Source organism: Pleurodeles waltl, chromosome 5 (genome assembly GCF_031143425.1).
Source record: "Pleurodeles waltl isolate 20211129_DDA chromosome 5, aPleWal1.hap1.20221129, whole genome shotgun sequence".
NCBI classification, from domain to species: Eukaryota; Metazoa; Chordata; class Amphibia; order Caudata; family Salamandridae; genus Pleurodeles; species Pleurodeles waltl.
In genome coordinates this window covers 608,591,993-608,613,424 of record NC_090444.1, presented here as the reverse complement: position 1 = coordinate 608,613,424, position 21,432 = coordinate 608,591,993, and the positions used below count along the sequence as shown (strand labels likewise).

General features: G+C 44.6%; 1 protein-coding gene across 1 annotated transcript in view; it reads left to right on the top strand.

Annotated features, from left to right (window-relative positions):
- The window catches only part of MTR (5-methyltetrahydrofolate-homocysteine methyltransferase), a 484,998-nt gene that overhangs the window by 300,538 nt on the left and 163,028 nt on the right, over positions 1 to 21,432 (top strand). The window contains exon 22 of the mRNA XM_069234453.1: positions 13,224 to 13,324. Within this exon, the coding sequence (XP_069090554.1) occupies positions 13,224 to 13,324 (101 nt within the window). The remainder of the gene's footprint in view (positions 1 to 13,223; positions 13,325 to 21,432) is intronic.

Below are 21,432 nucleotides of genomic sequence, written 5' to 3'. Positions count from 1 at the left end.
GCAGAGTGCAGAGTCTCATGCTTCTGGCGGGAAACGTGTGTTCTTTCAAAGTTGCTTCTTTGTTGCAAAGATGTTTCTTCTTTGGAGCAGAGCCGCTGTCCTCTGGAGTTCTTGGTCCTTTTAGATGCAGGGTAGTCCTCTGAGTATTCAGAGGTCGCTGAACCCTGTGGAACGCGTCACTGTAGCAGTTCTTGTGAAGTGGGGAGACAGGCCGGTAGAGCTGGGGCCAAAGCAGTTGGTGTGTCCGTCTTCTCTGCAGGTTTTTCAGCTCAGCAGTCCTTCTTCGTCTTAGGTTGCAGGAATCTAGTTTCCTAGGTTGTGGGGAGCCCCTAAATACTGAATTTAGGGGTGTTTTTAGGTCTGGGAGGGCAGTAGCCAACGGCTACTGTCCTTGAGGGTGGCTACACCCTCTTTGTGCCTCCTCCCTGAGGGGAGGGGGGCACATCCCTATTCCTATTGGGGGAAACCTCAAAAATCAAGATGGAGGATTTCTAAAGGCAGGGGTCACCTCAGCTCAGGACACCTTAGGGACTGTCCTGACTGGTGGGTGACTCCTCCTTGTTTTTCTCATTATCTCCCCTGGACTTGCCGCCAAAAGTGGGGGCTGTGTCCAGGGGGTGGTCATCTCCACTAGCTGGAGTGCCCTGGGGCATTGTAACACGAAGCCTGAGCCTTTGAGGCTCACTGCTAGGTGTTACAGTTCCTGCAGGGGGGAGGTGTGAAGCACCTCCACCCAGAGCAGGCTTTTGTTTCTGTCCTCCGAGAGCACAAAGGCCCTCACCACATGGGGTCAGAAACTCGTCTCTCAGCAGCAGGCTGGCACAGACCAGTCAGTCCTGCACTGAACAATTGGGTAAAATACAGGGGGCATCTCTAAGATGCCCTCTGTGTGCATTTTTTAATAAATCCAACACTGGCATCAGTGTGGGTTTATTATTCTGAGAAGTTTGATACCAAACTTCCCAGTATTCAGTGTAGCCATTATGGAGCTCTGGAGTTCGTTTTTGACAGACTCCCAGACCATATTCTCTTATGGCTACCCTGCACTTACAATGTCTAAGGTTTTGCTTAGACACTGTAGGGGCATAGTGCTCATGCACCTATTCCCTCACCTGTGGTATAGTGCACCCTGCCTTAGGGCTGTAAGGCCTGCTAGAGGGGTGACTTACCTATGCCACAGGCAGTGTGAGGTTTGCATGGCACCCTGAGGGGAGTGCCATGTCGACTTAGTCATTTTCTCCCCACCAGCACACACAAGCTGGCAAGCAGTGTGTCTGTGCTGAGTGAGGGGTCCCTAGGGTGGCATAAGACATGCTGCAGCCCTTAGAGACCTTCCCTGGCATCAGGGCCCTTGGTACCAGAGGTACCACTTACAAGGGACTTACATGGGTGCCAGGGTTGTGCCAATTGTGGAGACAATGGTACATTGTAGGTGAAAGAACACTGGTGCTGGGTCCTGGTTAGCAGGGTCCCAGCACACTTCTCAGTCAAGTCAGCATCAGTATCAGGCAAAAAGTGAGGGGTAAATGCAACAGGGAGCCATTTCCTTACACAAGCCCACCCCCAGCCCACAGGCCAGGAGACTCAGCCAAAGCTGGGAGAGTCTTCCTAGTCTGTCAGGCGAGGAAGAGTGAGAAATAGGCTGGTTTGTTGCAGGGCCTACTCTGCCTTACATCCTCCTGTTCAGGTCATTCCCTCTGGGGAATTGACCCACTTCCTCAGTGATAGGACCTAGTCTGAATTGCCTCTTGTCTGTGCCTTTAATGTCTTCGCCCATTCTCTCTATTTTGGGGTTAGAGGTATCCACCTCTGCTAATCTTATCTTAGCCAGGTTCACCCCTAGTTTACCCAAAGAGGTTACCCAGAGCTGAAGTAACCCCATCATGACCAACAGGGTCAGGGGGCCTAACTTACTATTTGGCATGGGGTCAGACCACCATGCCAAGGATAGTGCAGCCATAAAGGCTAACACCCAGCAGAGGCCACTGACAGCTGTCAGTGCCCAGAACCTCACCTTTAGCTCTTCACCTGCAAGGGAAGGGGCTAAGTTACAGGCTTCTTTGGGTTCAGGGTGCCTGTCTGCTGTGTAAGAGTGGGGGGGTTACTACATTGTGTAGTAAACACCCTTCTTCCACTCTTTCTTCTGTTAACTGAGGAGCCACCCACTCAGGTTTAACAGTTGCCTGACTAGCCAGGACTTCTTGTGGGTCAGGTTGGACTTTACCAGTGCCATTTTTGGAGTTCTCCCCTACTGGAGCAGCATCTCCTTGGCTTGTGGGAACCTTGGCTAAAGGTTGTCCACCTTTCCTACTCTGTTTTCCTTTCTTTTTCTTTTGGGGCCTACTTGCAGATACTGCAGGGGTAGCACCTCCAGAATCCTTGGGAGAGGACTGGCACTGGACCAGTTCCTCTCTTGGGCTCTGACTAACCTCTGGGTAGTCATTTCCAAGGAGGCAATCAAGGGGGAGGTCTGTACTGACTACCATCCTTCTCCAGCTAAAAGTCCCACCCACTTCTATGGGCAGAAAAGCCACAGGCCTATCAGTGACCCTGTCTGGGCTAACTCTTACTGTGGCAGTCTCACCTGGGATGTACTGGTTTGAGAACACCAACCTGTCATGCACAATAGTGTGACTGGCACAAGTGTCTCTCAGGGCAGTGGCTGGGATTCCATTCACCAGTAGGTGGTGGAAGTGTCTACTTCCCTCTGGAATCTCCAACTCACCTGTTGGGCCCTTTTTCCAGTTGAAGGCTATGAAGACCTCCTCATCTGAGGAGTCATCCCCAATTGCTACAAAGGTTACCCCTGGGATTTTGCTAGGGGGTTTGTTTTTGGGACAAGAAGTGTCCTTGGTGTGGTGCCCTGTCTGTCTACAGTTATGGCACCATGCCTTAGTGGCATCCCAGTTCTTACCCTGGTACCCACCTTTGTTTTGGGTTGTGTCTTGGGGCCCACCCACCTGCTGTGGTTTTTGGGGGCCTACAGAGGACTCTTTTTCTTTATTTCTAGTGTCACCCACTTTCTCCTGGGGAGGCTTTGTAACCCCTTTCTTTTGGTCACCCCCAGTGGACGTTTTGGTTACCCTAGTCTTGACCCAGTGGTCTGCCTTCTTTCCCAAATCTTGGGGAGAAATTGGACCTAGGTCTACCAGATACTGATGCAACTTTTCATTGAAGCAGTTACTTAAAATGTGTTCTTTCATAAACAAATTATAAAGCCCAACATAGTCATGCACTTCATTTCCAGTTACCCAACCATCCAGTGTTTTCACTGAGTAGTCTACAAAATCAACCCAGGTCTGGCTCGAGGATTTTTGAGCCCCCCTGAACCTAATCCTGTACTTCTCAGTGGAGAATCCAAAGCCCTCAATCAGGGTAGCCTTCATGAGGTCATAGGATTCTGTATTTCTACCAGAGAGTGTGAGGAGTCTATCCCTACACTTTCCAGTGAACATTTCCCAAAGGAGAGCACCCTAGTGAGATCTGTTTACTTTTCTGGTTGCACAAGCCCTCTCAAAACCTGTGAACCATTTGGTGATGTCATCACCATCTTCATGTTTTGTTACAATCCCTTTGGGGATTTTTAGGATGTCAGTATTCTCTCTGACCCTATTTAAGTTGCTGCCACCATTGATGGGAGCTAAACCCATCTCTTTTCTTTCCCTTTTCATGGCTAGGAGCTTCTTCTCCAAAGCCAATCTTTTGGCCATCCTGGCTAACAGGAGGTCCTCTTCATTGAGGTTGCCCTCAATGCTTTCAGAGGTACTGGTCTCCCCTGTGGAAGAACCAGTCTCTCTGACTATGATTTGAGGAGTCAGGGTTTGAGGGACCCTGTTCTCCCTATTTAGGACAGGAGGGGGGAAGTCATCCTCCGGTTCACTAATTTCCCCATCTGAAGGATTATCCTCAGAGGGGTGGTCCCTTTTGAACTCTGCCAAAAGCTCCTGGAGCTGTACTTTGGTAGAGTTGGACCCATTTTTTATCATTCTGATTTTGCAGAGAGTCCTTAACTCTGACATCCTAAGATGCAGGTAAGGGGTGAGGTTGAGCTCCACCACCGTCTCTTCTGCAGTAGACATTATTTCTCTAAAAGTTGGAATGCTTTTTAAGAATCTAAAACTATCTCTAGAACTTAATTCAAACTTTTACAAAACTTTTAAACTCTAAAAGAAATGCTAATAGGGACTAACACAAGGCCCTAGCAGGACTTTTAAACATTTAGAAAAATAGCTCAAATTTCAAAAATCAGTTTCAAATGACAATTTTGGGAATTTAGTCGGGTGATCAGGTATTGGCTGAGTAGTCCAGCAAATGCAAAGTCTTGTACCCCACCACTGATCCACCAATGTATGAAGTTGGCTCTGTATGCACTATTTCAAAGTAAGAAATAGCATGCACAGAGTTCAAGGGTTCCCCTTAGAGGTAATATAGTGGCAAAAAGAGCTAATTCTAATGCTCTATTTTGTGGTAGTGTGGTCGAGCAGTAGGCTTATCAGAGGCTAGTGTTAAGCATTTGTTGTACACACACAGACAATAAATGAGGAACACACACTCAAAGACAATTCCAGGCCAATAGGTTTTTATATAGAAAAATATATTTTCTTAGTTTATTTTAAGAACCACAGGTTCAAGATTTACAAACAATACTTTAAATGAAAGGTATTTCACTTAGGAACTTTGAATTAGCAAAATAGCATATAGTTTTCACACAAATGGCAATAAGCTATTTTAAAACTGGACAGTGCAATTTTCAACAGTTCCTGGGGGAGGTAAGTGTTTGTTAGTTTTGCAGGTAAGTAAACCACCTACAGGGTTAAAAGTTGGGTCCAAGGTAGCCCACCGTTGGGGGTTCAGGGCAACCCCAAAGTTACCACACCAGCAGCTCAGGGCCGGTCAGGTGCAGAGGTTAAAGTGGTGCCCAAAACACTGGAAAACAATGAAGATGGGGGTGCCCCGGTTCCAATCTGCCAGCAGGTAAGTACCCGTGTCTTCGGAGGGCACACCAGGGGGGTTTTGTAGGGCATCGGAGGGGACACAAGTCAGCACAAAAAGTACACCCTCAGCGGCACGGGGCGGCCAGGTGCAGTGTGCAAACAGGCGTCAGGTTTGCAGTGTAGTTCAATGGGAGACCTAGCGGTCTCTTCAGCAATGCAGGCAGGCAAGGGGGGGTTGCTCATCGGGGTAGCCACCACCTGGGCAAGGTAGAGGGCCACCTAGGGGTCGCTCCTGCACTGGAGGTCAGATCCTTCAGCACATGGGGGCTGCGGGTGCGGTGTCCTTACCAGGCGTCGGGTTCTTAGAAGCAGGCAGTCGCGGTCAGGGGGAGCCTCTGGATTCCCTCTGCAGGCGTCGCTGTGGGGGTTCATGGGGGCAACTCTGGCTACTCACGGGCTCACAGTCGCCGGGGAGTCCTCCCTGTAGTGTTGGTTCTCCACAAGTCGAGCCGGGGGCGTCGGCTGCAGAGTGCAAAGTCTCACGCTTCCGGCAGGAAACGTGTGTTCTTTCAAAGTTGCTTCTTTGTTGCAAAGATGTATCTTCTTTGGAGCAGAGCCTCTGTCCTTGGGAGTTCTTGGTCCTTTTAGATGCAGGGTAGTCCTCTGAGGCTTCAGAGGTCGCTGGACCCTGTGGAACGCGTCGCTGTAGCAGTTCTTTTGAAGTGGGGAGACAGGCCGGTAGAGCTGGGGCCAAAGCAGTTGGTGTCTCCGTCTTCTCTGCAGGTTTTTCAGCTCAGCAGTCCTTCTTCGTCTTAGGTTGCAGGAATCTAGTTTCCTAGGTTCTGGGGAGCCCCTAAATACTGAATTTAGGGGTGTGTTTAGGTCTGGGAGGGCAGTAGCCAATGGCTACTGTCCTTGAGGGTGGCTACACCCTCTTTGTGCCTCCTCCCTGAGGGGAGGGGGCACATCCCTATTCCTATTGGGGGAATCCTCCAAAATCAAGATGGAGGATTTCTAAAGGCAGGGGTCACCTCAGCTCAGGACACCTTAGGGGCTTTCCTGACTGGTGGGTGACTCCTCCTTGTTTTTCTCATTATCTCCCCTGGACTTGCCGCCAAAAGTGGGGTCTGTGTCCAGGGGGTGGGCATCTCCACTAGCTGGAGTGCCCTGGGGCATTGTAACACGAAGCCTGAGCCTTTGAGGCTCACTACTAGGTGTTACAGTTCCTGCAGGGGGGAGGTGTGAAGCACCTCCACCCAGAGCAGGCTTTTGTTTCTTTCCCCAGAGAGCACAAAGGCCCTCACCACATGGGGTCAGAAACTCGTCTCTCAGCAGCAGACTGGCACAGACCAGTCAGTCCTGCACTGAACAATTGGGTAAAATACAAGGGGCATCTCTAAGATGCCCTCTGTGTGCATTTTTTAATAAATCCAACACTGGCATCAGTGTGGGTTTATTATTCTGAGAAGTTTGATACCAAACTTCCCAGTATTCGGTGTAGCCATTATGGAGCTGTGGAGTTCGTTTTTGACAGACTCCCAGACCATATACTCTTATGGCTACCCTGCACTTACAATGTCTAAAGTTTTGCTTAGACACTGTAGGGGCATAGTGCTCATGTACCTATGCCCTCACCTGTGGTATAGTGCACCCTGCCTTAGGGCTGTAAGGCCTGCTAGAGGGGTGACTTACCTATGCCACAGGCAGTGTGAGGTTTGCATGGCTCCCCACCAGCACACACAAGCTGGCAAGCAGTGTGGCTGTGCTGAGTGAGGGGTCCCTAGGGTGGCATAAGACATGCTGCAGCCCTTAGAGACCTTCCCTGGCATCAGGGCCCTTGGTACCAGAGGTACCACTTACAAGGGACTTACATGGGTGCCAGGGTTGTGCCAATTGTGGAGACAATGGTACATTTTAGGTGAATGAACACTGGTGCTGGTGCCTGGTTAGCAGGGTCCCAGCACACTTCTCAGTCAAGTCAGCATTAGTATCAGGCAAAAAGTGGGGGGTAACTGCAACAGGGAGCTATTTCCTTACACAATTTTTCAAATTTTCCAGACAATTCCTAATTTCAGAATGTTCCCTCAGGGTACCTTCTAATGCCCCTTTTGCCCGCCTTCTGTATTTACTGCTGTCACCGATATTGCTAATTCTCATGGGATAACTTGTAATGAGCCCCATTATATTACTTAACTTATTATGTTTTAGAGAACAAAATTGCCTCTTTGGCAGCTGAGCGCATTACGATAAACAGCAGATATTGTTACACTCAGCAGAGATGTGTAAGTGATAGCAGAGAAAAATGCATTGTCACTAACTAGAAAACAATCAACTTTGTATAGGGGCTAGTGGGCTGAGGATCTTAGCAGTTTTTCTGTGATGTGTGTGGTCTTAAAAAGATGAGTTTTCAAGCCCCTGCAAAAGGCACGAAAGCTGTGGGAATGTCTGAAAGATTCTATCAACTAAATCCAAAATGTTGGTGCCTAATGTGTGTTAATACCTGAGTAGTTGGTTTTGATTTCCTTATTTTGGAGTTTTAAGTTCAGGATAGAATTTGCATCCTTTGTTGTACCAGCCACGTGCCTACTGTCTGTTGTCACGAAGATGGTTGATGAGAGTGAACTGTTACGTAAGTACTCACTGTACCATAGCTATGGGCTACATATAAAATAGGGGAGTGGTAGTTACTTTTGGTTTTTGTAGTGACGGCCTAACTCTTAGGAATGGGGTGCTGATGCACAAAATCTCCTGTAGCTCGGATAGGTGACTTGGATAGTCCTCATATGTAGGCCAAGAGAATGTTAGCTGGCTCCTCAGTCAACCAGTTGGTGGTGGAGAGTCATATCTTGGAGAGGATTTGACATCAGACAGGGCCCTATTTCCCACAGATGCAAATGACAAATGCTCTAAGTTCTGCTTATGGGAAGTTTAGTCTCCAATACACCTCCACTTCTTTCTTTCAAAGTCAACTGATTTTCACAAGGGAGACATAATCTTGATTGTATCAGAGTGGTGAAGGATAACCTGTTGCTACAATAATGTTGATTGTATTTTCTCTCTTCTAATTCAGTTTCTGTTGAGATCCCATTTGTACTCACAAAGGTGGGGGGGAGGGTAATATAGCACACAGACATGATCGCCATGACCTGGCAAGCAAGGAGGCTGATGTATTCCCAAATTAGCTGTTTTTCGAAGATAAGGTGGACATAGTCCTTGTAGATAAATGTCCTACCGAATCTGTCAACACCTACCTTCACAGAAGGTTTTCCTCTTGATGTTGTGACCATGATGCTGGCCCTTTCTTGAATAGAGTTCCGCTCATCAGGTATTTTGTCCTTTCCCTGGCTAAGGAGTATCTGAACTTAGGTATTGTAAAAGACTCCACACCTATACTCTTCACCTTTCACTGTTCCCTTTTGCTGTGGTAATGCTTAAGTTCCCTTTGCAGATACAAGCCATCACACCCAGGGCCTAAAAGTTATATGAAGGTAGTTCCTCAACCACGTATTATCCATTGCTTTGATACAGATTTGCAACAGGGTGTGGCAAGTAATTTGCAATAGCGGCGGGATCATTTTGGGTCCCGTTCCCATTTGTAAATGTAAAAAAAAGTTGGTTAAGAAGTAGGCAGCAATCCAGGGGGCCACTGTCTTCCACCAAACAAACTTTTAAAATGTCTTAAACTTTTTCTTATTGTGAGTCATAGTTTGTGACCTACTTCTTGAATATTGTTGAGATAGGTCTGATTTCGATCTGAATTATGTGAAACAACCAATTTGAACATAGGTTGGCTCTCAAAATTTCACATTGGTCACAAAATTACTGGTTGGGGCCAGTTTTGTGCAACCTCAGTTTCATACATCTGGCCTTTAGTCTTTTGCTATACAACTCAAAGTCTTCTAGTTGGTTAAGCCTGAAGCTATGCCTGATGAAGCCTCTTGAAAGCGAAAAACCATTGCTATGAGGTCACACCGAAATTTCAAAGAGCTTCAAATTTCAAATATTTTCGAAGTTCCAGCTTTCAGGTGTTCTGCGCCAATCCTGTTGGTCTATTCTAAGGCTTCCGGGACCTCAGGGACAGCGATTAGGAGCCAGGGCGCTCTCCAGCAGAATCCACTAGCAGGTCCCAGTCCAGGTCCAGCTACTACTGGTCAGCTGGGGCACTCCATAAAAAAGACCTCTTGCAGTATTTTATGTCCCTCTGGCCCAGGGGTGTGGAAATTAATCAAATATCTACTTGTCCATGGGATTGGTTGCTTCTTAAATCAGCTTGTCCTGTAAAGAAAATCTGCCTTTGGTGCCATGCAGTGCGGCAACAAATTATGGCAGCAATCTGATTATGTAGGAGCTCTGATTAAAGCCTCTCTGATTATGCCAGGGCTAATACTATAGTAGGGTTCGAATACTAGCAATTTCAAGCCCTACTATAACAGTTTCCTTATTTTGCCACATTTCCACAGATCTACAGGTATACATATGGGAGCTGGAGGAAGAAGTAAGCAATAGTTCCAGGGCTGGCATGCCTTTGAGTCTGTGCAAACCTACTAACGTGCATGTTTTGATGATTTTTACCAGTTTTTCTCTAATCTTTTCCTATACTGAAAAAGGTTGGAAATTTACTCCTGACAATGGCAGAAGTAGAAGTTCTTCCAGGGTTGGCAAAAAAGTGGTTAGAGGTAAAGTGAACTTGTAAACGCTCAATAGATTTTCGCATGAGCAAATCTACACATGCATATTTGCTTGTGCTAAAATACAGTTCACAAATATTTTCTTGGACTACAATTTCCGGCTCTATTTCTGTAAATTCTTGTTAATTAATGAAAGCACTAATGCAAAGACATACCGTATTTATCGGCGTATAACACGCACTTTTTCTCCCTGAAAATAGGGGGCAAATTATGTGTGCGTGTTATACGCCGATATAAATTTAAGGTTTTTTTTCCAGAAATTTCCTCTTAAAATGAGGTGCGTGTTATACGCCGGTAAATACGGTATACTATTGGTTCACTTCTGCAACTTTCTTTAGGAATTGGGTCCCTAATTAGGTCTGGCATCCTCCAGACATTTTGTTTTTATTAATATTATATTTCTCTCTCTACTTATCGGCTGGTTTTACTGTGAGTTATAGCATTCTGCTCTACCACAAGGAGAATATTGGCACCCAAAGTAGTTGTGTTCATTGCAGGTAACTCGTGTGGCAATACATGCTTTTTGAGACCAAAAACCTTTTTTGTTTTTGCTTTTTGCCAATGTTTGTTACAATGGTGAAGGCCTGGCAGCTCCCACAGCAATTAAGTGTTACAAAAGCCATGTCAAAACAAGACTCACACTGACAAAAGACAGACAACCAGTGTGGGATCAGTTGGCTTTGGTAGTGCTTGTTTATTTTTATGTTTCCCATAATCTACTTGAAAAGGGTTACACTGATTTTCCACTATGAATATTTTGGAAATACTAGCATGAATCAGCACATTTTACTAAGTGATGCTTCAAAGAACTAGCACCTAAAATTTCACAGTAAGTTAGCAAAATGTTTTCCTACTTTCCTTTTTTTCTGATCATTTAATTTTGAAAGCAAAGAATCATCAATCTTGACTACAATCTTCTGCAAACATGTGCATCTAATCAGAGAGCATTCTGAAACGTGTGTACCTTTTTTTAGGGTCAAGCGCAAAGCACTCTCTCCCTGGTGTAATCTCTCTATGGGCTTTTAACTACGCCCATGTCACGCCCGTCAGTTTGGTTGGTTCGTGAGCTTGCCCTTAAAAAATTTGCTTGATTTCAGTAGTGAAAGACATGCACACATTATGCCTTTTTTGGTGTGTAGCCCTCTTCAAGCGCACCGACCAACTACTGAAAATATTCGACGCTCGATGATTTCTGTATGGTTTTTGGTCGACCTTTTCTTTTTATTTCGTAGGCGGCAAGATCTAGCTGGACAGTAATCAAGTGCTTTGCATGACATCAACCCTTTTACATGGATAATTGCACTTTTGCCGGTTACATGGATAATTCCACTTTTGCGAGTTTCACTGCGAGCGAACTTCTGTTTCCTTTTGTGTGTCTGCTTTTCAGTTTTTAGGCCAAGAAAAGTCCGGTTAGGATTTTAAAACGCCAATAGCTCTAATTCAAGCAAACACAAATCCCATTGTATTGCAAATGCTTGTTTTTTTACTGGAACCACTGTCAGTAGTGCAGTGTGACCTTACAAAGTACATCAATAGCGCTCACACCAATAATAAAGTTTGCATTAATGAACCATAAATACTGTCCTTCCCGAGCTGATATGACTCACATAGCACAAATGCAGATCTTCCTGAAAAAATGCCTTACCTGTTGTTTCTGGTGTGGGAGCAGCACTGACAAGGGATAGCTGCTGGCAGCTCATGGTAATTAGCTTACTAGCAGTTCTAATGGACAATGTCTAATTTTTAAAAGTAATGTTTCCTAAATAATTATAAAACATCTGACTTCACCAGTGAATTGAATTTTACAAATAGTGTTTGAATCATTTTTGTTGCTTATCACAAACTGGAGTTAGCTGAGGTAGTATTTTATTTTGAACTTTAGTTTTTCTCAGTGAAACAACTGCAACCCTTTACTCTAAAAATAGCACTTAGGGGCTAGTCACAGTAGGTACAGGCCAACATTAAATTCTTGCATGTGCCACTTGTAGGATACAAGGCTTACTTAGGGTGATCTGTTTAATTTGAAAAAGTAGGGTTCCTTCCTGTTGAAAAGGGTTGTTTTGACAAGTTCACTTGCAGGTTTGAAAGCTGTAGCGATAGCCAGAACAGTCTTGGAATTTGCCTGCTATCAAAATATGGCAATTGTGCTCTTCTGGGTTCTGCACTCAATGTCCTGGCCAAGCTGGTTGGGAAATTAGCACTAGCCCAGTCCTTCTATAATGGTGTAATGCTTATGCATGCCCGATTGAAATGCCTTTTGATAAATTGAAACAATTTAGCTCACAATCAGATTAGTGTCTGGAGGAATTCCTGAAGTAAAGAGTGACAGCTAGGCTGCTTTGATCTGTGGATGCCAGTCACACTTTACTCCAAATACATTAGAAGTTTAGGTGGCACAGCAGGCAGTTCACATGCTGACAATGTCTGCAGCTCTCACATTTGCAGCTGCATCAGTTTCCAAGAGCTGTTCACATAATTTGCAGGTGTTCCTGTCCAGGATGTTTAGACCATTTATTCCAGGTCACAAACTGCTGAATATCGAAACGTGTTTATTAAAGGTGAGACCCCGTAGAGGTGGAAGGGCTTTCTGAGTCTAGGCAGCTTAACTATGGAACTTACTTCTCAATGATCGCTAGCTCTATATTTTCATACTGTCCTCTGTCGAATTACGCTAACTTCCCTTTTGAGCAGCAAACATTACATTTATGTTGTCATTACTTCTGGTGATGTCTACAGGCTGCTCCGCAGGACCAGTTTGGTGCTGTCTAGCACTCACGACTGAACTAGAACACTTCTGAATGCAATCTCATACATGCATGTATTTCTGCACGTGTTGTATTTGTGAAGAGATAGCAGGTCTGGTCAATAGTACATTATTGGGAGAAAATAACTTGTCCATCTACCTGGAGAAGATAAACCTTTGTGTAATTAGATCAAACCTGATAAGTCTTAAATCTTTCCCCTCATTGTCGCCTACAGCTCGGCTCTGTTCACACAGTCAAAGCTGTGGAGAGATCCATAGGTACAGGGTAAACAGTTCCACCTTCTGTCCATTGTGTACTTGTTCGCGTCTGGAACACATATAGATATTTCAATTAGTTCTTCCGATCTTTTAGAAAAGCCATATCAATATTGAATAGGATCAATAAAGGTTTACAGAGAAAGTTCACCATTCAGACTTGAAATTTAACAACCAGAGTCACCCTATCCCTCTTTTGAAAGCAACTTGAACAGTTATGTGTGTTTCCATGAATCCTGCCAGTTTACCTTCTTGTTGTAGTATGCAACTGCCTTCTCTAGAAGGGTACCCAAAATTCTCTAAATAGTCAAAGAAATCTAAGGGGTCTAATCCCCACCAAAGGATGTGAATGAAGCCCAAGATCTCAGAGTGATTTGTGCTAACTCTAAATTAACATGGAACATCATGGCACTATTCTCAAAATAGTAAGGCTAAAGGAAACACAATGGAGTAGTGCGTGTTTTTTATGAGAACCTTTATAAACTAATATTACAATAATTTAGTTATCTCCATAATTAACTCACTATAAACCATTTCCTTTACAAATGCCTTCATTTTAAATATTTATTTCTGTCTGTTTAGGATCCTTATCATGGAACAATAGTACTAGCCACTGTAAAAGGAGATGTTCACGACATTGGCAAAAACATTGTAGGTGTGGTTCTCGGCTGCAACAATTTCAGGTAAAGAATGAGCAGTTTTCTATAATTTTCTCTGTAATGTGCTTATTTAAAAAAAATCAGTTTATGTAAGTATAGCAGCTGTTTGCGTTCTGTATTTGATGGTGTGTCTCCAAGCCTTTTGGTATCTTTAAATCTTTCAGGATGTTCAATAGTGTCATATATATTAGGCACGTGTGACTAAAGGGGTCTCCTCACCTAGTTCTCCTTCTTCTTAAAACTGTAACTTTCAATAAAACATCAAGCATTTTGTCTTGAACCTCTACCTTATTAATTTGTTACTTTGTGTAGTAGTGTGCATATCATGAAAAGCCTTACTTCACCATCCTAAAAGGCTCACTCCAGCGACACTTTAAGCAGTGTTCTTAAATATAATAAATTCCCAAATAACCCTGATAGGGTAATCCCTGTGATGACGTTCATAGATAATTCCCTAAGAAGAAAGAGTACTTTCCTCACCTCATTTCTATTCCAGTAGTCTGGTTCTTCTTCGCAGCAATAAAGAGAAGGCATGCCTGTCAGTTCCCACTGTTCTACATTCCCACAATTGTTCCCTTTTCTCTTTGAGCAAGCTTGCCAGCAATAAAGAGGAAGAAAGCAAGCCTGCCCCTAATTTGCTCTCAATTCCATACTGAGCCTCCCTTTCCTCTTATCTCCATTCCACACTGATCCCCCCACTCCTCTTCTCTTATGTCTGTATTCAAGTAGTGATGGACAAGCCAAAAAATTAACCAGGAGAGACTAGGCAAGGGTTGTCTCTAGCTGTAAGAGCCTAGGCACAATCCGAACTGAAAATATTTGCTGTGTAAATCTTGCAACAACAATCATGTTACAACATGACATGGTCCCTCAAATTTTTTTAAAAAAAGTTTATTTCTTAACGCACAAAATGTTTCGCCTTAGTACATCATATTATATCTCTGCATTGAGCAATATATATTGAAAGTGTTTGTAAGCACCAACTGAGAAATGTTCCTCCTCTGCCGCCTGACCCCAGGACCCCCACTGACCCACCCACAACCAGCCCTGATGAAAATGCTTTTAGTGAACTCAGGGAAGATTTACTAATATCTTGTGCTGGATTTGCATCACAAAAGTGTTGGAAACTTGCACAAAATATTTATTTTAGATTTAACAAAAAAGTTACCAGAAAGTAACACAAACTAGCTTTGCACCGCTTTGGATTACTTTGCATCTGTGGCGTTCTATGGGTGGTACATTGCGCTCCCATGCAACCACTCATGGTTTTTGATGCAGAGCCCTATCTAAAATCAAAAGTAGACAGGGCTTTGCGGCAAAAAATAACACCTCTTTAAAGCTGGCCTTAATAATGATAAATGCTTTTATTTCTCCTAACGTTTCCCATTTTGCATGTGTTCTGCACTATAAAACAGGTTAAGAGTGAGACAAGTTTTATAGTCTAAGCATAGTATATTGTGCTGGAAAGGTACACACAAACCTATGCTAGACATGATGCAGAAAACTTTACACTTTATTGCAAAGATTTTGTGTGTGGAGCTGGGTACCTTAATAGTGCGCCAGTACTAGGGAAAGAGCAGGACAGTGCCATATTGTAGTAGATTTGTTCATTTCCTGCTCTCTCCTTCTCATGCAGCACAGCCACCCACATTGCATGATATCTTTGTAAATCTGAGCCTCAGAGGCAAGTCAGTTGTCATGTGTACCATACATGTAGCCTAAATTCTTATTATAGATGGAGCAAGATTGTAGGCTATTAAATCAAACAGAAGAGGTTTCTTTTTTACAGTTGACTTCCAAAATGTACATTGTTGAAAGTGCTCTCATAAGTGATAATGAACACAAATGGAGACTTAGTGAATTAAAGGAGGTGCCTATGATTGCACAATTTGGTTAAGCATGGAAGCCAGGATCAGTCCCCAGTTTTTCAGTTTCACACTGCAATTCAGCCACAATTAAGCATTTAATTGTTGGTCTGTGAGATTAGAGTGTTGGTGAAAAGCAGAAAATGCAATTTAGCGCAGTTTTACATAGCACAAACCTTGCCCAAGGGCATAAAGCGCTTCACAACAAACACACACAAAAAGTTACACTTTTTTCCCAGAGATTTGCCAGGATTCATAGGATGTTGAGCTGCCGAGGACAGGATTCACAGCTTATTTCCTATGTTTGGTCACCTCCCATAACAACTCAACTGTTTTGGACTCGAGGTTACAAGAGGACCTCTGGTTGAGCCACAGACAGGCATCAGGCTTTCACTTAACTCGAGCTTTCAGCTGCTCACCCAACTCTGCCTATGACCTCTGATTAGTTGGTATTAAGAAATGCTTTGACTTCTTTCTACTTTGGCTGGCTATAAGCATTTGCTGTCCCTCCTTCTAGCAGTTCACCTCTGGTATTTGATATGTTTTTACATGTTTTCTTGTAAAGAAGGCTCAGTAGATCCTTCTTGGCCCTCAGGCAAGCTTAGGTATGTACCAAGGTAGTTACCATCTTGATTAGAAGGAGCAAAGAGGCTGTGACCCACATATTTCCCGCAACTTACCTCGGGATGAGTATCACACAAACAATTAGATCCTGCCAAAGTCTGTCAGGAATACATTTATATTTCTAGTAGATTAATGGTTCTTTTTCCCCATAAGATATACGTACTCAAGAAATCCACATTGTTATTTTTAATAATCTTTATTAAAGCCCATTTTAGTGCATAATATGTGTAAAAGCTAACTGCAGATATACAAATTGTGATGAATAATATAAAGGCACAAATTGTGAATAATATGAAACTTGATAGCATAATGTGCAGTATGTTTTGATGGAGTCCCTTCTTTCCTTTTGCTAACTAATGCCTACGTTTGACCAGAATCATGTCATAAATAAGAGCGCTCTGAATGACAAGCACACATAGCTGTTAATTGCATATCTTTTTCCAGTGTGCTGTCTCTGCCCTTGATCTAGCAGTCCCATCTCTGTTATGCTGCTGGCCTCAATAGAATGGTATAGTAAGCAAGATAATGGGAACTTGGTGTACACTGTCATGGAGGCTTTCTCTAGACTGAAGCTCCATTCTGCTCTAGAGGCTTGTGAGCCTGATTTTTATAAGATTTTAAAGTTATTTTGAGAATCAGTAACCCATGATATGTGACATAGGGTGAGGATAGAGGCATGTGAATTTCCCTGCAAAATTATCCAGAGTCACTGTGCTGTTCTCTAAATGTCACACTTTAAGAATATATAACATATGACCTAGAATTACTCTATCAAATAATAAAAGCGTGTAAATGAAATAGCACACAGCAGTTATAGAAAATAAAATGTAACCAGTGATGAGCCTAGCAAGCAAATGTACATCGTGACTGGGCTCAAAGGCAAAAATAAGCAAAACATTTTGGCCCCTTCTTTTTGTTCCATCTTCTGCTGGTGTTGGGGAGGCCTTCTGCCATGTGACAGTTTGCTCCACTAGGACTCTGCTGCTTCCATGCCTTGGACTCAGCTGACAAGAGATGCCCAATATCTGCAAGGTAAACCCCAGTTCCAGCGGAAGCACACCCTCACTGCCTGACATTGAAACAACAAGATGTTCATTCGCACAACTAGCTTAAACTAAAATTTTGTTTTGCACTCTATACTAAGTAGCAATGTGTGCTGAGTCTAGAGCATGGGTTGGCTTTACCAGGAAGCTGTGGCTGTAGGGACAGGCTTCTTAGTGAGAAGGGCTGGTGAACGCAGAGCCTATTTTATATATTACTGCAAGGATCATGGAGAGGACAGCCTGAGGGACTCCGAGTCCCAACCTGCACTGGGGTGTCCGAGGAGGCGGCCCCTCATCGCCAGCTAGCAGCAGCAGCACCTGAGCACTAAAAAGTGCATTCTGCCCTCCCACGATGCGGGATCACTGCGAGGACAGCCTGAGGGATTTCAGGTCCTAACCTTCACTGGGGGAGTCCAAGGAGGCAACGCCTAACCACCAGCAGCAGCATCACCTAAGCACTATAAAGCACATTCTCCCCTCCTGTGACGCATGTTCACCATGAGGACAGCCTGAGGCACTTCAGGTCCCAACATGCTCTGTGGGGGGGTCCCAGGAGGCAGCCCCTCATCGCCAGCCAGCCACAGTAGTACCTGAGTGCAATTAAGTGCATTCTGCTCTCACGCGGTGCAGAATCACTGCGAAGACAGCCTGAGGGACCCCCAAGTTCCAACCTGCACTGGGGAGGGTCCCAGGAGGCAGCCCCTCATCACCAGCCAGCAACACCTGAGCGCTATAAAGTTAATTCTGCCTTCCTGCAATGCTGGACATGTGGGGGCCACACCCCCGCAAAGCCTGGGCCTAGAGTAGGCCCATCCTGCACCCGTTAGCAACAGGAAGAGGGAGGGCAGGGCCACCCCTTGGCTCTGGCCTTTTGTAACCCTTTGGATCTTTGGCATTGCTGGATTATTACTATTACTTCTTCAGTGGCAGCTGGATGTTGGTTGCCCCCTTTTCCACAGAGGTTGCCTCGACATAGAATCACCTAGTATGGGTAAACGCAAAGCGGTGGATCAGCTTCTCGGGAAACGGAGGAAAAGTTTGAATACTGCTCCTTCTGATGGTGCTTTGAAGCCTATCTTTAGCGTAATGCTGGAAGACATTGACACTATTATGGAAGAGGGCGAAGCTCTGTTAGGGGGGTCCAAAAGCGAGGAAGGTGGCAATAATTGTAAGGTGGATGGAAAGTTAGCCCAAATTTTTGTATCTAAGCAGGGGATTCGTCATCAGTGCTCCTCCCTAAACCGAGACAGGGCTAACAACATACAACCAAGCCTATCGGAGGTGAATCTGGGATGCTTCACAAATGGCACTTCCAGTCAAGGCCACGTTCCTTTAGAGCTAGTTAATGTCTGCTCTAACAGATTTGCTGCTTTGACTGTCATGCAGCAGAGTTCTGCATAATGAAGAGGTAGCCAAGGGGGATGATAGGGAAGGGTGCGCAGTTTATGAGGCCTATCGTGACTCCATAGTCCCAGGTGCAAAGGCAAGCCCTAATGAGGGAGTCGACCTGTTTCGAGCTATATCCCTAATTGAGTGGCCACAGGATGAGGTAATGGAGCGGAGTCCAAATGGTGTCTGTGGTGAGGGAGGTTGAGAACTTGAAACGAGCTGAAGTGGTTGTGAGTGGACAGCAGCCCCCACTCCCCCCCTAGTGAATAAAGCATACTGAAGATTGATAGATGATCAATACAAAAAGAGGGACTGTCCTTTAGCAACTAATCTCGCACCTACCCTGAGGACCCACATGATACAACCAACTCTAACTTACGCTTCCCAAAATTCTCCTCCAGCCAACCCTCTCCTCCTGGCCCTAATACGGCTCATGTCCAATAGTAGAGTAGCAAGAATCATGAAAAAGTGAAAGGGAGCAGTCTAGTGATGGGCATCTGCTTTCACATGGAGGCCAAAGGGGGTTGGTGCAGACAGTATGGACCAGGACGGAACTGGTTTGCATAGCTTCCTTCTGCTAAATGTCCCAAAGCTGGCTCAAGGGGTAAAGGAGGACGAGTCGTCCTAAATCAATAAGTGCATCCAGTACGTAAGGCATATTAGGAACTGCTATTCTGTAATCAGGGCTGATATTATTTAAACCAAAAGATTTCATGACCCATCCTGGTTAGGGGGCCAAACCGATTGTATTGAGCTTAGCTTGAAAAGTTTCAAGTTAGTGGATGGGCTTGTGTGATTGGAGTTGCAGAAAATCCCTCCCAGAAAGTACTCTTATGCAGTTTAAGTTTAAAGTCAACCCAGCACAAGCACCCCGGCCACTATGTGATTCTAGTACTGGCATTGGTGCAAATCGGCTCAGAAGAGATTCTGGGCTGTCACAGGTTGATTGACTCAGGGCCAGCACCCATTTTCTATGTAAGAACTGTAAGGCCCTCTAGATCAGAGGTCTTCAAACTTTGTGATGCCGGGACCCTCTCTCAAAGATTTTTAGGTCTAAGGACCCCCTCCTAACAAACATTTCTAGAACCTGGTACTCCTCATCATCGTCAATAATAAATGTCCCCATTTCCCACTGCAAATCATTTTTACGGTGAGGAAATAATATTAATATTAAACAGTGTTTAGCAAACCAAAGGTCATTGAGTGTGGGTGCGTGGCCAAAGGTGTCGCTAAAAACAAAGGTCCTCATTTATGAGGATTTGGTGTAGGACAGTGACAGGTCTTCTTGCTACACTGCCCTACACCAATACAAAAGGGCAGGAATGGCCCGTATTTATGAAATTCAGTGCATTACTGTCCTTTCCTCCTGCGCTGGCACACACATTGCTGCCTAGCACCAACGTAGCCAGGATTGTTTTGTGCAGGAAGGGGCACCTTGCTGCACAAAAACAATCCAGAGAAGCAGTGTACCTCTTTCTATATGTGCGGCAGATAGCAGCCCACATGGAAAGAGGTAAAACAAGGAGAAATTAAAACATGTCTCCTCATCATGCCTGCTCCGGGGAGACCTAAGGTTTTGGCACTGCTCCAGTTTACGTGATTTTGTAAATCTGGGGCAGTGTCAAAATCCATGTGTGTTGCGTGGGGACACCCACCATGAAGCCCACTGGACCGCTCCTTGACGCAAAGTAAGGCAATGCAGTGGCTTGCACTGCCTTGCTTTACTCCATATCTATGAGGCCATTCAAAACCACGTAGGGTGGCTTTGTGTCACCTCATACGTATGATTGAAAGGCTTGTGCCGCAGGAACATAAAAAAAGTGATGCTCCAGCAGCTCAAGCCTCTCATAAATAAACCCCCAAATATTCTAAGTTGTTTTTAAGTCTTTCACCGTCAGGTAGCTACATATAGAATAACATCCAGCTTTAATGAAAAATAAACAAAAGAAAGTTGTTACTTGTTGAGAAATGCACTGTAGTGCATTAGGAAACTTCTATCAGTTAATGCACACGCCGTATAAGATAGGCCACTACAAAGAGGTTTAAGATAAAACTTTGCTTCCAAAATGTAGATTTAAGTAATACCAGAGCATATGCAATACCTTTTTATTTTTAATAGCTGTCCCTTCAACACCTCCAGGTGAAGTAAGTGCTGTGTAACTACAATCAAAAGCACACACACTTCTTAACATTTTGCACTACCCCTAAAAAAGAATAAATGTTTGTCATCAAAAAGCTGTGAGTGATTTGATCAGCTCGCTCGCCAGCATCCTTAACAGTTGCAGATTACCCTTTATGTTTTCAGATCAGCTCGTAGAGCACATTTGCATTTAATTCAGGAAGCAGGCGCCCTGGTGTGAAGGCCTCCTTAGCTGTCTGTGGCTTTCACAGCACAGGAGACTCAATACATCAAAGTTCATCTCAGCCATTTTAACAATCAGCTGGGGGAATGCGGGACCCCCTTTCCAGGACTCCACGGCCACCCTGGGGGTCGCGACCCCCAGATTGAAGACCTCTGCTCCAGATTAATGCACCAGGCATATATCTGTGATAGTGGTCCCGACCTATGCAACCACCCCATCCATGTTTACAAAGAGAGGAGGATATGGTGGTAATAGATACCCATGCCCGGACCCTAAGTAATATTAGTATTTTATCCTGGAACGTAGCATGGATGAGCTCTAAAATGGGTGACGAACAGTGGGAAGCTTTTGTGGACCAATTTGATATCTGTTTGTTGCAAGAGACATAGAGAATGGGCTCCATCCACAGACCTGGCGTTGCTAGCTTTTTTGAGCCAGCAACTACCGTGGGGAAAGGGCGTCCTTCGGGTGGTTTGGTGATATCGACTCATAATTCCCTTAGTGCAGTAGTGTGTTCTTTACATGTTCCTTCTCCGCATATTCAGAGCATCAAAATAACAGGGACAAACACAGAGGTCTTACTGTACAATGTTTATAATAGGGGAATCAGAGGTGGCAGAGAGTCCATTACCCTCAAACAACTGAGGGCGCATAAAGAACAATGTGCCTCTTTTGATAGTCATCATTGCATGGGATTTTAATACCACCTTCGTATCCATGGTAACTGATGGACATGTACTAACTGAGGAGGAGGACAAGGAATGAGGGAGGTTCCCTCTCTTAACCTTCCACTGGTGAAAAGATGATCAGAGGATACTTATCAAATGCTCCCATTTACGTAAGCACAT